Source organism: Squalius cephalus, assembly GCF_949319135.1.
Source record: "Squalius cephalus genome assembly, chromosome: 10".
Lineage (NCBI taxonomy): Eukaryota > Metazoa > Chordata > Actinopteri > Cypriniformes > Leuciscidae > Squalius > Squalius cephalus.
The window spans coordinates 38,965,531-38,979,102 of record NC_137131.1 but is presented as its reverse complement, the minus strand read 5'-3'; the positions used below and the strand labels follow the sequence as shown (position 1 = coordinate 38,979,102).

At 38.1% G+C, this 13,572-nt stretch overlaps 1 protein-coding gene across 3 annotated transcripts in view; it reads left to right on the top strand.

Annotated features, from left to right (window-relative positions):
* Positions 1-13,478, top strand: part of rapgef4b (Rap guanine nucleotide exchange factor 4b) — a 32,391-nt gene extending 18,913 nt beyond the window's left edge. For all 3 annotated transcript variants that reach the window (XM_079884136.1, XM_079884138.1, XM_079884137.1), the window contains 23 exons: positions 91-212; positions 1,727-1,910; positions 2,073-2,157; positions 2,252-2,312; positions 2,827-2,903; positions 3,000-3,146; positions 3,285-3,391; positions 3,509-3,594; positions 3,705-3,783; positions 4,475-4,625; positions 4,769-4,857; positions 4,958-4,988; positions 5,141-5,219; positions 6,013-6,159; positions 6,536-6,633; positions 7,558-7,683; positions 7,776-7,954; positions 8,076-8,166; positions 10,129-10,179; positions 10,287-10,374; positions 10,469-10,533; positions 10,912-10,966; positions 12,281-13,478. In XM_079884136.1, coding sequence (XP_079740262.1) covers positions 91-212; positions 1,727-1,910; positions 2,073-2,157; positions 2,252-2,312; positions 2,827-2,903; positions 3,000-3,146; positions 3,285-3,391; positions 3,509-3,594; positions 3,705-3,783; positions 4,475-4,625; positions 4,769-4,857; positions 4,958-4,988; positions 5,141-5,219; positions 6,013-6,159; positions 6,536-6,633; positions 7,558-7,683; positions 7,776-7,954; positions 8,076-8,166; positions 10,129-10,179; positions 10,287-10,374; positions 10,469-10,533; positions 10,912-10,966; positions 12,281-12,408 — 2,326 coding nt within the window. In that variant the 3' untranslated portion in view covers positions 12,409-13,478. The remainder of the gene's footprint in view (positions 1-90; positions 213-1,726; positions 1,911-2,072; positions 2,158-2,251; positions 2,313-2,826; positions 2,904-2,999; positions 3,147-3,284; positions 3,392-3,508; positions 3,595-3,704; positions 3,784-4,474; positions 4,626-4,768; positions 4,858-4,957; positions 4,989-5,140; positions 5,220-6,012; positions 6,160-6,535; positions 6,634-7,557; positions 7,684-7,775; positions 7,955-8,075; positions 8,167-10,128; positions 10,180-10,286; positions 10,375-10,468; positions 10,534-10,911; positions 10,967-12,280) is intronic.
* The last annotated feature ends 94 nt before the right edge of the window (positions 13,479-13,572 follow it).

The following is a 13,572-nucleotide window of genomic DNA, read 5'->3' as shown; positions in this document are numbered from 1 at the left end:
ACGTGTGTGTGCGTGTGTGTGTGTTGCCTATGACATCTATGCAGAATACACTGCTCTGTGTGACCTGTGTGTGTGTGTGTGTGTTTGCAGGCAGTGTTGTGTCGGTACGGAGCTGGTCGACTGGCTGCTTCAGCAGAGCTCATGTGTTCACAGTCGAGCTCACGCTGTGGGAATGTGGCAGGTGTTCCTGGAGGAAGGGGTCCTGAATCACGGTACACAACAAACACGTACACCTGTACCATTTGCTGTTGTGACAGCCAGGATAAAGGTAGGGAAGGCAATTTCGGAGAGGCTAGTAATAGCAAGATAGTCTGAAAGCATGAGATCCCACCCTCACTTCAGAGCGTCTCCAAAGCTACAGCTCCTTCTAAACACATGAACACACATAGCGGGGAGCAAACAAAAGCGTTACGAGAGATGGTGTTAAATTACCTCATGTCTCAAAGCACATAACATTACAATAATAATACATGTAAACAACTTACAGAGCTCTAGTTGTACCACCTGACTGCTGCAGATTCATTTCTGCGTTGATAGTGTTGACATAGAAATACCTAAATCTGAACAGCTTCGGGGAGAACGTCGCGGGTTGCCATCTGATAATTACAGTTATGACTTTTGGTTCAGGAGGAACTGTAAAGGGTGGCTGCTGTTTGTTTGGTGCCCTGTGACTGTCTACACTTCTGCATAGCCTTACGGAACACGCTGATGACATGTGATGTTCGGACCAAATGCTATGATTGGATATATTATATATATATATTTAGACCACTTCTATTATTGATTGCTATCAGGATGTGAAGAGTGTTTATGAAAAACATTGTCTACCCTACCTTTTAGCTAGTCCTAGCAGACCTGGTCCTACCAGACTCTCGTACATTTCATTTGCACAGAGAGTCTGGCCACTCTCCATTGTCAAGCGTTAACTTCCTTGAAGGCGGGTACTCTGTTGAAGTTCAAAACTATTGGATCTGCCCAGAGCCAGTCTGGATCAGCCATAACCAATCACTAACGTTTGGTCGTGATGTAACCCTACAACTCAAACTAGCGCACAACCTCAACGTCATCGTTCTCAGCCACTCCCTCTGTTCGCTGATTGGACCACCAAAAAATTGGCCGGAGAAAACCCAATAATATACCGCAAACCCAGACGGAGTACTGAAGAAAAATGAAAATTGAGCGGAAGTACGTAGGAGGGCGGAGCCAGGCTACCTTTTAGCTGGGTCATTCCTGCTATGTTGAATGTTTCTTAATTTTCTGTTCTCTGATTGAAATGTAAATTTCAAATGTTTTATTATAGGTATATTATTTTAACCAGTGTTGTTTTAGTAGTGTTTATATACTATCATATTATTTATAAATATTTTGTATTAGAATTTATTTGTATATTTTAATATTAGTTTGTTATAGTCATTATAACAACACTGGTTTTTCCAAGTAATCAATTAGGTTTTTTAATTGATTTCAAAATGACTTAACATCTTGTTTTTGCAATGAGATCTTTAAAACTTGGAGAAACAAATCTATTACAATTCACATTCATCTGTCGCAGCTGAACATTGAGTTCTATGATGCATAACAGGAATGACCAGCTTGTTAAAACAAGTAATAGCTTGATAAATAAAAATAACCCCACATGAACTTCTTAAAATACTAATTAGATCCTCTGAATAGCTTGAATAGATCACATGCTGTATTTCATCTCTGTGCTTTTTTATGTTGACAGTTGACCATGAGCTCAGCTTTCAAGATAAGTACCTTTTTTACCGTTTCCTTGATGACGAGGAAGAGGATGCGGTGTTGCCTAGCGACGACGAGAAACGTGAAGCTGAGGAAGAGCTGCAGGAGACCCTCCTCTTCCTCTCTCAGATCGGCCCTGACGCACACATGCGAATGATCCTCAGGAAACCGTGAGTGACCAACAGCGCCCCCTGCAGTATTTATTCATTTGAAATGTGCATGTTGGTCCCATTATATTTTACTAGTTCTATTTGCTCTCATATTCTGATATTGTCCATTTTTACTCTTCCCGAACTCTTCCATTCTTTCTTTGTCCCTTGCTCCCTTTATAGGCCAGGTCAAAGAACAGCTGAAGACCTAGAGATTATTTATGATGAGCTGCTGCATATCAAAGCGCTCTCTCATCTATCTAACACTGTAAGACCTCCATACAACCTCTGAACCGTCATTTACACAGTAATGCCTGGTGTGAACACACTAACATGAGCTGTGATCGTGCTGCCCCCTGCAGGTGAAGAGAGAGCTCGCTGGAGTCCTCATCTTTGAGTCGCATGCCAAAGCAGGGACTGTCTGTGAGTTTCAATGCCTCTATACTGCTTTTTAGATTCTGATAATGAACTAATGCTGTTGAAAGATATGCATAATCATAGGTTCACTACCATTTAAAAGTTTGAGGTTAATCAAAATTACAGTAAAATATACTATGCAATATTATTACAATATAAAATAACTGATTTCTATTTTACTATATTGTAAAATGTAATTTATTCCTGTGATGCAAAGCTGAATTTTTAGCATAATTACTCCAGTCTTCAGTGTCACATGATCCTTCAGAAATCCTTCTAATATGCTGATTTGCTGCTTTAGAATCATTTATTTGATCATTTTTAAAAAAATGTGTGCTACTTAATATTTTGTGGAAACTAAACAGTATTTGATGAATAGAATATTTTCTAACATAAATCTTTTGTAACATTATCAATGTCTTTACTGTCACTATTGCATCTTTGCTGACTGAAAGTATTAATTTCTTTCAATTTATTTAGCTTAGTCGTGTTCTCTGTATGTTTGCTTTCTGTATTCCAGTGTTTAATCAAGGGGAGGAAGGCACTTCTTGGTATATTATCCAGAAGGGATCGGTAAATGTTGTTATCTATGGCAAGGTAATGTCAGCTTACATTAATTCTGTTAACTTGTTTATGTTGAGTGGTACTAGTGGCAGATGCTATTAGATGATTCCTGTGTGTGTGTGTGTTTAGGGTGTGGTGTGTACGCTGCATGAAGGAGATGATTTTGGGAAACTGGCCCTGGTGAACGACGCCCCCCGCGCTGCGTCCATCGTTCTGAGAGAGGACAACTGCCACTTCCTGAGAGTGGACAAAGAGGACTTCAACCGTATACTCAGGGTACACAAACATCTATAACGATATAAACACCAGGAGAATGGTTCATCTGAACTAGTTGGTGAATCATTGAACCTTATGGTGGACAAATTGAATGACATATTTCTTGATGCATGTATTTTGGCTTGTTTGTGTGTGTAGGATGTTGAAGCAAACACAGTGCGTCTAAAAGAGCATGAGCAAGATGTTCTGGTACTACAGAAGAGTCTCCGGCCCTCCAGCCATGGAAACATCCCAGCCCACTTCAAGTACATGATCACGTCCATCCGTCTGCTGAGAATTTCTTTATCCATCAGCAATAAATGAATCTATCCATGCATTTATTTAATCCAACTACTTTTCCTGTGTATGTGTTTGCTGGACAGATACACTGTGATGTCAGGCAGCCCAGAGAAGATTCTAGAGCATCTGCTGGAGACAATGCGACTGGACATTCATTTCTCGGACCCAGGTACTGGACTTTCTCATTCATCTCTCAATAAGATTAAAGTTATGATTTGATTAATCACCCAACACTATATTAATTAATTTGTATAATTCTTCTAATCATTTCCCCCACAGATCCGACTCTGGATGATTTTGTGCTCATGCACTGTGTCTTCATGCCCAACAGCCAGCTGTGCCCTGCCCTTGTGGCTCAATATCCTTCTAGTGGAATCTATCTATCTATCTATCTATCTATCTATCTATCTATCTGTCTATCTATCTATCTATCTGTCTATCTATCTGTGTCTGTCAGTCAGTCTGTCTGTCTGTCTGTCTGTCTGTCTGTCTGTCTATCTATCTATATCTATCCATCTATCCAATCTATCTATCATCTGTCTATCTGTCTATCTATCTATCTATCTATCTATCTATCTATCTATCTATCTATCTATCTATCTGTCTATCTATCTATCTATCTATCTGTCTATCTATCTGTGTCTGTCAGTCAGTCTGTCTGTCTGTCTGTCTGTCTGTCTGTCTATCTATATCTATCCATCTATCCAGTCTATCTATCATCTGTCTATCTATCTATCTATCTATCTATCTATCTATCTATCTATCTATCTATCTATCTATCTATCTATCTATCCATCTATCCAATCTATCTATCATCTGTCTATCTATCTATCTAGCTATCTATCTATCTATCATTTGTCTATCTATCTATCTATCCATCTATCTATCATCTGTCTGTCTATCTATCTATCTGCGTCTGTCTGTCCGTCTGTCTATCTATCTATCTATATATCTATCTACAGTATCTATCTATCTATCTATCTGTCTGTATATCAGTACACAGCACACTGTTTTTGTAAGTATGCATATGTTCCTTAGCGTTTGTGTACCTACCACTCTCAGGCGTCTCAGGGCTCAGAGCAGGAGCGTCTAGACTACGCTGTTGCCAGCAAGAGACGGGTGTTAAGCTTGGCTCTGCGCTGGGCTGCCCTGCAGGGCCACCATCTGCTGGAGGATGACACCACGCTCAGCTTTCTGGAGGTTACAGTCATACACAAACACACACATGCGCTGGCATAGAATCACTTTCCACCAGTATGCATGGAGATCAGATTCCATGCATGAATTCATAACTGACTATTAACATGATAAGCATACTGTGAATGTGTTGTGTGTGTATGCAGGAGCTGCATGGCTTCGTATCTAATGACGCAAGAGTTTTGCGTCCACTGAAGGAGCTACTGCCTGAGCTTGAGAGGATCATCAAACATTAGTAGGTTTTTAGTGTGTTGTGTAACTGCTATTAGTGCTTTAATGTGAATGGTTAATATTACTGATGCCCACATATTTGATTGTTCCTTTCGCTGTCTCAGTCCAGATGATGCACGAACCTCCCAAAAAAAGGTACTGTAGATCTGCTTTCTCACATTTTATGTTTGTTATTTATAGATTTATTATGTCAATTGGTAAAAATAATTAATAATCTGCTGTTCATGTGCATTTCGTTTTAAAGTTTTGCTTTATATTCATGAACTTTTTTCTCTGTGATGGCTTAGCTTAAAGTCCTCCTGCGACAGTTCAGCTCTGGAGAGGAAAGGCTTGCAAAAAAGCAGCCAATGAGGAGCTTTGATGACAGTGAGTATCAGTATCTTATTTAAACCTTAAATAAACAAAACATGAATACAATACAATAAATACAATGAATATGAAATATAAGATGCCATACTTCTTCACAATCGCTATTTCATAATCATGATAACATAATCACCAGCCGGTTTTGCATAACCTTTGCACTTCATGTCAGCTTGAGTACTGCTGTCAATAACAGCAAAAATGACTAAATACTAATAAGAAATGCTGATATTCATGTTCATTTTTCTTTTAAATGTTTATTTTTATCATTTAAACGTAATGGATTTTTTATGGGAAAATGTGATAAATTTGAAAAAATAATTAATACCATGTCCACAAGTAGTCCTTGACTTTATTTAATATATCTGTTTAATTTTTGGGAAATATTGGATGGATCGATGAAATGATAGAACTATTAATGGATGGATGGACTGAGAGAATGACGGATGGATGGATGGATGGATGGAACATTAGAACGATGGATGGATTGATAGTACGACGAATGGATGGATGGTTGGATGGATGAAAAAAAGAACTATGGATGAATGGTTGGATAGATGGATGGATGAATGGAACAATAGAATGATGGATGGATAGATGGATGGATGGATGGATGGATGGATGAATGAAACGATAGAATGACAGATGGATGGATGGATGATAGAACGACAAATGGATGGATGGAACGATAGAACGACGGATGGATGGATTGATGGGTCAATCAATAAATCAATAAATCAATCAATCAATCAATCAAATGACCTCTCTTCATCTTTGTCTTTCCATGTGTGTGTAGTTCTCTTGAAGGTTTACTGCAGTGATCACACTTACACTACTATTCGTGTGTCTGTGCTGGCCACGGGGAGAGAGGTGACCGCAGCTGTAGCGGATAAACTGGGATCGACTGAAGAGCTGCTTTTGATAAACCTCAGCGCATCTGGAGGTGGTCCACACACACACACTGATTCATGATGAAATAGTAGTTGCCCTTGGAGATGTGACAAATAAAAACACACACAACTTTGTAGATATTCAGCCCTTTTGTTGCTCTGGCAACATTCTGTATTGAATCACACTCTTTCTATATTATATAATCCCCTTCCAGATCAGTTTCAAATGAAACCTTTCAGAAAGTACCAGCGAAAGTGTAAATCGTATTAAAGGTTGAAGTTTATGTTGTAGTCTAAAGATTACAGATAGTAAATAAAGTTCATAAAATCCATCATAAGATTTATTAGGTGTTGATCTTGTACAGCTGAAAAAGTGTTCACAATGTGATTTGTGGTCTGACTAATTCTGAGCTTTATTTTTTATTACAGAAAAGCAGATTTTAAAGCCCAATGATGTATCAGTGTTTCAGTCGCTGGGAGTGAACGGACGATTGTTTGTCTGCTCCAGAGAACAGCTCGATTCACTGGTGAGATCAAATGTAGAGCATTTGGACACATAAAGCACACTTACAAATGTCATTGCATTAGCCCGGGGTCCAAAAATTCTTCCACACCAGACTCGGTAAACCAGTTCTGTACTAAAAAGAGGTGTCAACATACATTTGAGCATATAGTTTATTTTTAAGTGCCCCTTTTATGCTAATTTGTAAAATACCTTTCATGTAATATATCTGTTAGTGCATGTAAAAGGTCTGCAAAGTTTCAAAGATCAAACTGCGATCTTATTGACACCCAAAAGAAAGAGCCGATTCTAAATTGCCTGAAACGAGTCGTGAGTTATTCCAGCCTTACTTCTTGCATGATCCTACATAGGTTTGTAAGAAATTTGGATAATGCCAGCCTATAGTCTTCATTGGCTGCCTGTGAACAACGTCGAGTTTGGTTCGTGTTGTTGACATGTTGAGAAATCACTGTTTTCTGCCCTGCGAGAGTAAATCCACTTTGCATGCACTTTCCAAAGGATGAGGACCTGGGCTCGAATTGATACGGTAAAACTGATGCCATTGTTACTGTTCATATACAAGTGCTGAGCTGAAATTCAGATATGGTAATTGGCGTTTGATTTCCGACACTCTCTGTAAGCGGTAGACCAGTCACAACAGACTGGGCCATCTGACCAATCAGAGCAGAGTAGGTGTCTAAAAGGAGGGGTCTAGAGAGACTGATCATTTATAGAACCATTTCAGACACTGAGATGATGCTGCAATGTACATTATGTGAAAATCAGTGTTTTTTTTACCTTGAATGCATGTAAATCTATTGTAGGAGTCTTTCAAAACTAAATTAGGAACCTCTTAAATAGCATAATAGGGGCACTTTAAGTAAGTGTACAAATTAAGTAAGTGTTTGTATTTGTGTGTATTTAGTAATGACTGTGTACATGTGTGTAGAATCCGCTTCCAGAGCAGGAGGGTCCCTCCACAGGGTCTATGTCCAGTTTTGAGCTGATGAGCTCTAAAGATCTGGCCTTCCAGATGACCCAGTATGACTGGGAGCTTTTCAGCTGTGTACATGAGGTAAAGTTGCACATATAGTGATACACACTCACGCACGAATGACGTTTTTAATCCACAAAACGTGCAGTTTGACTGTGTGTGTTTGTGTGCAGTATGAGCTGGTGTATCATACGTTCGGACGGCAGGCATACAGACGCTCCACAGCAAATCTGGAGCTGTTTCTGAGGCGCTTTAATCAGGTGCAGCTGTGGGTGGTCACAGAGGTCTGTCTGTGCGGGACGCTCAGCAAACGGGTACAGCTACTCAAGAAGTTCATCAAGATTGCCGCCCAGTGAGTTCTTCAGCACACATATACAAATAGAACAAAACTTTGACAAAAATTTGATCTGATTTGATGCATTCGATATTTGAAAAACACATTACATGTGTGTGCTGTGCATTTATTCCCTCAGCTGTAGAGAGTTTAAGAATCTGAACTCTTTCTTCGCCATTATCATGGGCATGTGCAACCCAGCCGTGAGCAGACTCAGCCAGACATGGGAGGTTAGTGCCATATTGCACAAATGAGTCTATTTGAAAACATATATGCCATAATCTTAGAAAAGTCATTTTTATAGTATGGTTGGTTTTATATTTTGTGTTTATACCAAAATCTTATACCAAAAAGTCCCCCTGTAGTCAATCATTTTATCCCTTAAAACTCACCTTTGATCACCAAAATGACATTTAAAAAAATAAATCCTTGAATAAAAAGCCTTCATGCCTTAAAATAACTTGAATGTAACTCTACACCCTTGCCTCATTTAGAATATGCTGTTCTATGAATATGCAAATTAGCCTCGCCCCTCACTCACACCAGCTCAGAGATCCACTCATTGACGATCACACAATGACGTGATTGGTTACAAGGTAGTTTGTGATGTCAGAAACACCAGCGATATCAAACCGTGTTTTTGAGACTGTCTTTGGTTCACTGCAGTTTTAAGTTTTAGTTCACCCAAAAATGAAAATTAGCCCATGATTTACTCACCCTCAAGCCATCCTAGGTGTAAATGACATTCTTCTTTCAGACTAATTCAATCGGAGTGTTTTTAAAAATGTCCTGGGCTGGCTCTTCCTATCTTTAAAATGGCAGTGAATGGCCGTTTCTGTTTTGAAGTCCATCAGAGTGCATCTATCCATGATTAAAGTGCTCCACACGGCTCTGGGGGATTAATAAAGGCCTTCTGAAGTGAAGCGATGCATTCGTGTAAGAAAAATATTTAAAACTTTATTGACTAAAATAACTAGCTTACGGCAGACGGCCGTACGCATCGATTTACGGTGAAGCAATAACTCCTGATCCGACGCACAACGTATTGACGAACACAAAACAAAACACCAGTCACGAATTAGAAGTCTAAAACGACAATTTTTAAAGAGAAATGTGGGAGGAGCTTGAGTTTGTTGGCCAGCCCTGTTTGTTTGAACCGCGAGAGGCGTCTAAGCTTACGCTACTCCTACATCCTACGTCATACATCAAGTGTTAATCTTTTGGCGTAAATCGATGCGTACGGCCGTCTGCCGGAAGCTAGTTATTTTAGTCGATAAAGTTTTAAATATGGATATTTTTCTTACACAAACGCATCTCTTCACTTCAGAAAACCCTTATTAACCCCCCGGAGCTGTGTGGAGCACTTTAATCATGGATGGATACACTTTGATGGATCACTGCCATTATAAAGCTTCTTTATAAGAGCCAGAACATTTTTAATATAACTCCGATTGTATTTGTCTGATAGAAGAATGTCACATACACCTAGGATGGCTTGAGAGAGAGTAAATCATGGGGTAATTTTCATATTTGGGTGAACTATCCCTTTAAAGTCGACATGAAATCAAAATTGACCCTATTTACTTTGTTAGCACATATTACTAGTCTTGTGGTGATACACAGAAAAAAATTGTTTGCCGTGGTAATCTTTAATCAAAATCTGAAAAGTTACTTCCGGTCTGGAATGGCGTTCCTTTTCTGATGACGTTTGAAAACGCTTAACCACTCCCCTCAAACCGTTAGTCTGCTATGAGCAGAGATGGAGAGGAGGAGCGCTAAAGGAAAACCCTGCCCTCTGTTCAATATTCCTTTTCACTTGGAAATACGTCACAACACTGGAGAAAAGTCGTTTGCAACTTCCTGTTCACGGGGACTTTACAGAGAAAATACTCAGCAATGGTGTTGACTTTTGAATTTACACATGGTTTGTCTTAAAGTATATTAAAAACACCACATAGACATATAAACAACATTAAAATCTTGATTTTCACCACAGTGGGACTTTAATGGTTTTAACATAGGAGCCATAGAAGAGATTTATTAAAGTAATTTGCAATTTTCATGTATTTTTGAATAATTAATAGGCATAATAAATAAATAATAAATATTGACAAACATAAAGGTCTTATATCACTATTAATGTATATGACTATTAATGTGTCTATGGGCATATTTTTTTTCCTTTTTTATAGAAACTACCTAGTAAGTTCAAGAAGTTCTACGCAGAGTTTGAAAGTTTGCTTGTGAGTCTATTTCAAACATTTTGAATTCCAGCTCTCTCCCTATAAAAATTATTCTATGATTGAGACAGTCATTGATCATTAAACTTTGATTTATTTGTTGCACTCAGGATCCATCCAGGAATCACCGTGCATACCGCCTCACTGTGGCTAAGATGGAGCCGCCAATCATTCCCTTTATGCCCCTTCTCATTAAAGGTGTGGGCAGGGCCTAGCCCCGATATCCTTAATAATAATTACTGATTGTCTCATAGTTCTGGTCTACAGCATGAAATGTTTTTTCTTTTATCAGACATGACATTCACTCATGAGGGAAATAAGACTTTTATTGATGGACTGGTGAACTTTGAGAAGATGGTGAGTCTGTTACTGGTATATATGCAGTGTTATTGTAGTATTATTTGTATACTATTATATTTTGAATTATATTTTCATCTTTTATTATTCAGTTTTCATTTAAATTTTGCACAAGTTTTTGTCTTCTTTTTTTTATAGTTCTATTTATCCTGGTAATTTTAGTATTTAGCAACCCAAACCCTACCTTGTTTTATTTCAGTTAGTTTTTTTTTTTTTCAGCTAATATTTATGTTTTATTTTATTTCAGCTTTATTTCAATTAACAAAAGCGATTTTTAATAGTTTTAGTTAACAATAACAACACTGGATCTGTGACATATCTGCACCACTATCTGACCAGCTAGAACATATTTATATTTCTATATTTTTCTCTCCACAGCGGCTGATTGCAAACACAGTCCGAGCGGTGAGGCACTGCAGGAGCCAGCCCTTCAGTGAGTCATCTACACACTAATGCTTCCTTTGTGGTCCTAATTCATTTCTCATGGTACTACCTATTAAAAAGCTACATCCCAGAGACTGCTCAATCATATCTTATTCATAACAATCTGAGGTTTGGTATTTGGGAAAACATATCTGGCCATGTCTAGAGGTAAAATAGCAAGGATCCATATTAAATCACAACAAATGTATAAATGTATATAAACAATATTGTAAAAAATATCCCATTAAGTTGATGGTAAGACAACTGGCAGCTGTGGCTGCCAGAAATTCACAGTAAAAAAAAAAAATGTGACATAGCAAAAAATGTATTTCAGTATTTTGCTATGGCATATTGTGCCTGTATATTTGACAACTTATAGCCATATATTTCATTAATTGATATAATGTTAATATATGTACTGATAACCAGCATAATAATACAGGTACAATAGAAAGTTGCATGATGAATCAAAGTCCGTCATGAGTGGCCTGTCCATAAAACATGACCATTACTCGTACAGATGATGCATAGGATCATACACACAAAGACAAAACACCAGCAAAGTAACGCACGTGACACTAAAGCTGTAATCATATCCGGCTCAATTGTGAAGTGTCTATTCAAGTGCATTTCATAGTGTGTTACAGTATTCCACACAGTGTGCTGTGCTGTATACATGAATTACTCATAAAAGTTTGGCAAGTGAAAATAGCGATAGATGGAAAATACAAAAAGAAAAAATTTCTTTGCACTAAGTGCACATAGTAGCAGTATTTTCTTCACACTACATTTAAATAAATAGTAGTTAGATGCTATTTATACTTAGTGCAAAAAGTGGCAGATACTAATTTTGCACCTCAGTGTATTGTAGTATATTATAAAACAGTATGCAATAATAACATATTTAGTCTATATGATTATATTTATCAAAATCATAAATTGATTGCTGCTTTATTAGTCCACCCCCTAACCCTACCCGTTAAACACTTTATTCCTACTATTAAATACCCATTAGGCACTTTATTACCGCTTTTCAAATATATTCTAAAGTTTTATTTAAAATAAACTCCTGATATGCGATGGGAGAAGGGAGGAGTATGAGTTCGGAAAAAGTCGGATTCGAACTCGGGTCAGTCGTGACTCGTGTCAAAAGTTAGCGCCACCCACCTTACGCTCCATGCCACTGATCCTGTTATCAGTGGGATTTATTGTTAATTTTTTTTATTTAAAGCCTCTTCCAACAAAGCAGGCTATTTGCTCTTCTTGTAAATAGACAAAATGTAAAAGGCTTGGTTGTTTTAAATTTTGTTCCTACCTCCCACAGATGCCGAGGCGTCTCCAGCCAGTAAGAATCCACAGGAAGTGAGGAATTACGTACGTCAATTGAGTGTGATTGACAACCAGAGAACCTTATCCCAACTGTCCTTCAGACTGGAGCCAAGACGGGGCTAAAAGACCAATGCTCAGACTTTCTTTCTCTTGCTTTTCCCCCCTCTCTCTTTGAAATACAACCAATGCATATCCAGTTTAATACAGTACAACTCAATTTTACATCTATCAGCTGCCACACAGCAGTTGAATGCCGACTGTATGTGCTATCACTGCCAACTGAACTACATGTACGAGATGCATTTTCATATGTATGTTTGTTTGTTTGTGTGTGAGTGTGTGTGTGTGAGTTGCATGTTAATGACTTTAGTCATAAGAGCTACCTTGACATTGTGTGTCTGGGTGTGTGTGTAAAACCAGAATGCACTTGGTCAAGGTCTGTATCCATAGAGGCCGTAGTTTATTCCCATGATACAACCTTCTAGAACGCTGAAAACCTGCTGCCTGTACTCAAGCCTGCATTTCTATGATCCTACAAAACCTTCAGAACAATCCTAAAAATAAGAGTTTACTACAAGCTATTGTGTATACAAATAACAGTGACACTAGGATCATTTGCCAGCCACAAAAAAAATGAATCAGTGGTACTCCGTAAAACCTTCCAGGCCTCAAGGTCTTGTGTATGTTGTTTCAAGTCATATAAATGTCAGTATTCTGGCTCAAGGACTATTTTTTACCACGGTAAAATTTTGTGCTAGTAACTTACATTACCTCTCGCCATAGCCTGTAGCATTGATGTCATTTTGTATATTGAGTTATATATGTATATTTTTGGGTTGGACCCATTTTGCTAAGTTATCATAATCGGTCTGAGAAGGCCTTTGTTTTTTCTCATCCTGCCTTTTGGAAAGTGAGATGCTGTGTGTGTGTGTGTGTGTGTAGGGCACTTATTTTCTTTTAAGAAAATGTCCATGCCTACCTTGTAAATAGTATAATCTAAATAAATGTACCGTTGAACACTTTCTGTCGGTGTGCCTGAACTTCTCACTCGCCTTTATGTCTTCTGTCTTTTTTCTGTTTTGCTCTTATTTGTTCTTTGGGACGAAAAAGGATTAGTTCACCCAAAATGGAAATTCTGTCATTTACTCCCCCTCATGTATTTCAAATGTATGGCTTTAATTCATCAGAGGAACACAAACAGAGTTTAACAGATTTTAAACCGTTTAAAATCATTTTCATTTTTGGGTGAACTAACGTTTTAATATTGTATGCTTAACAGAAACAATA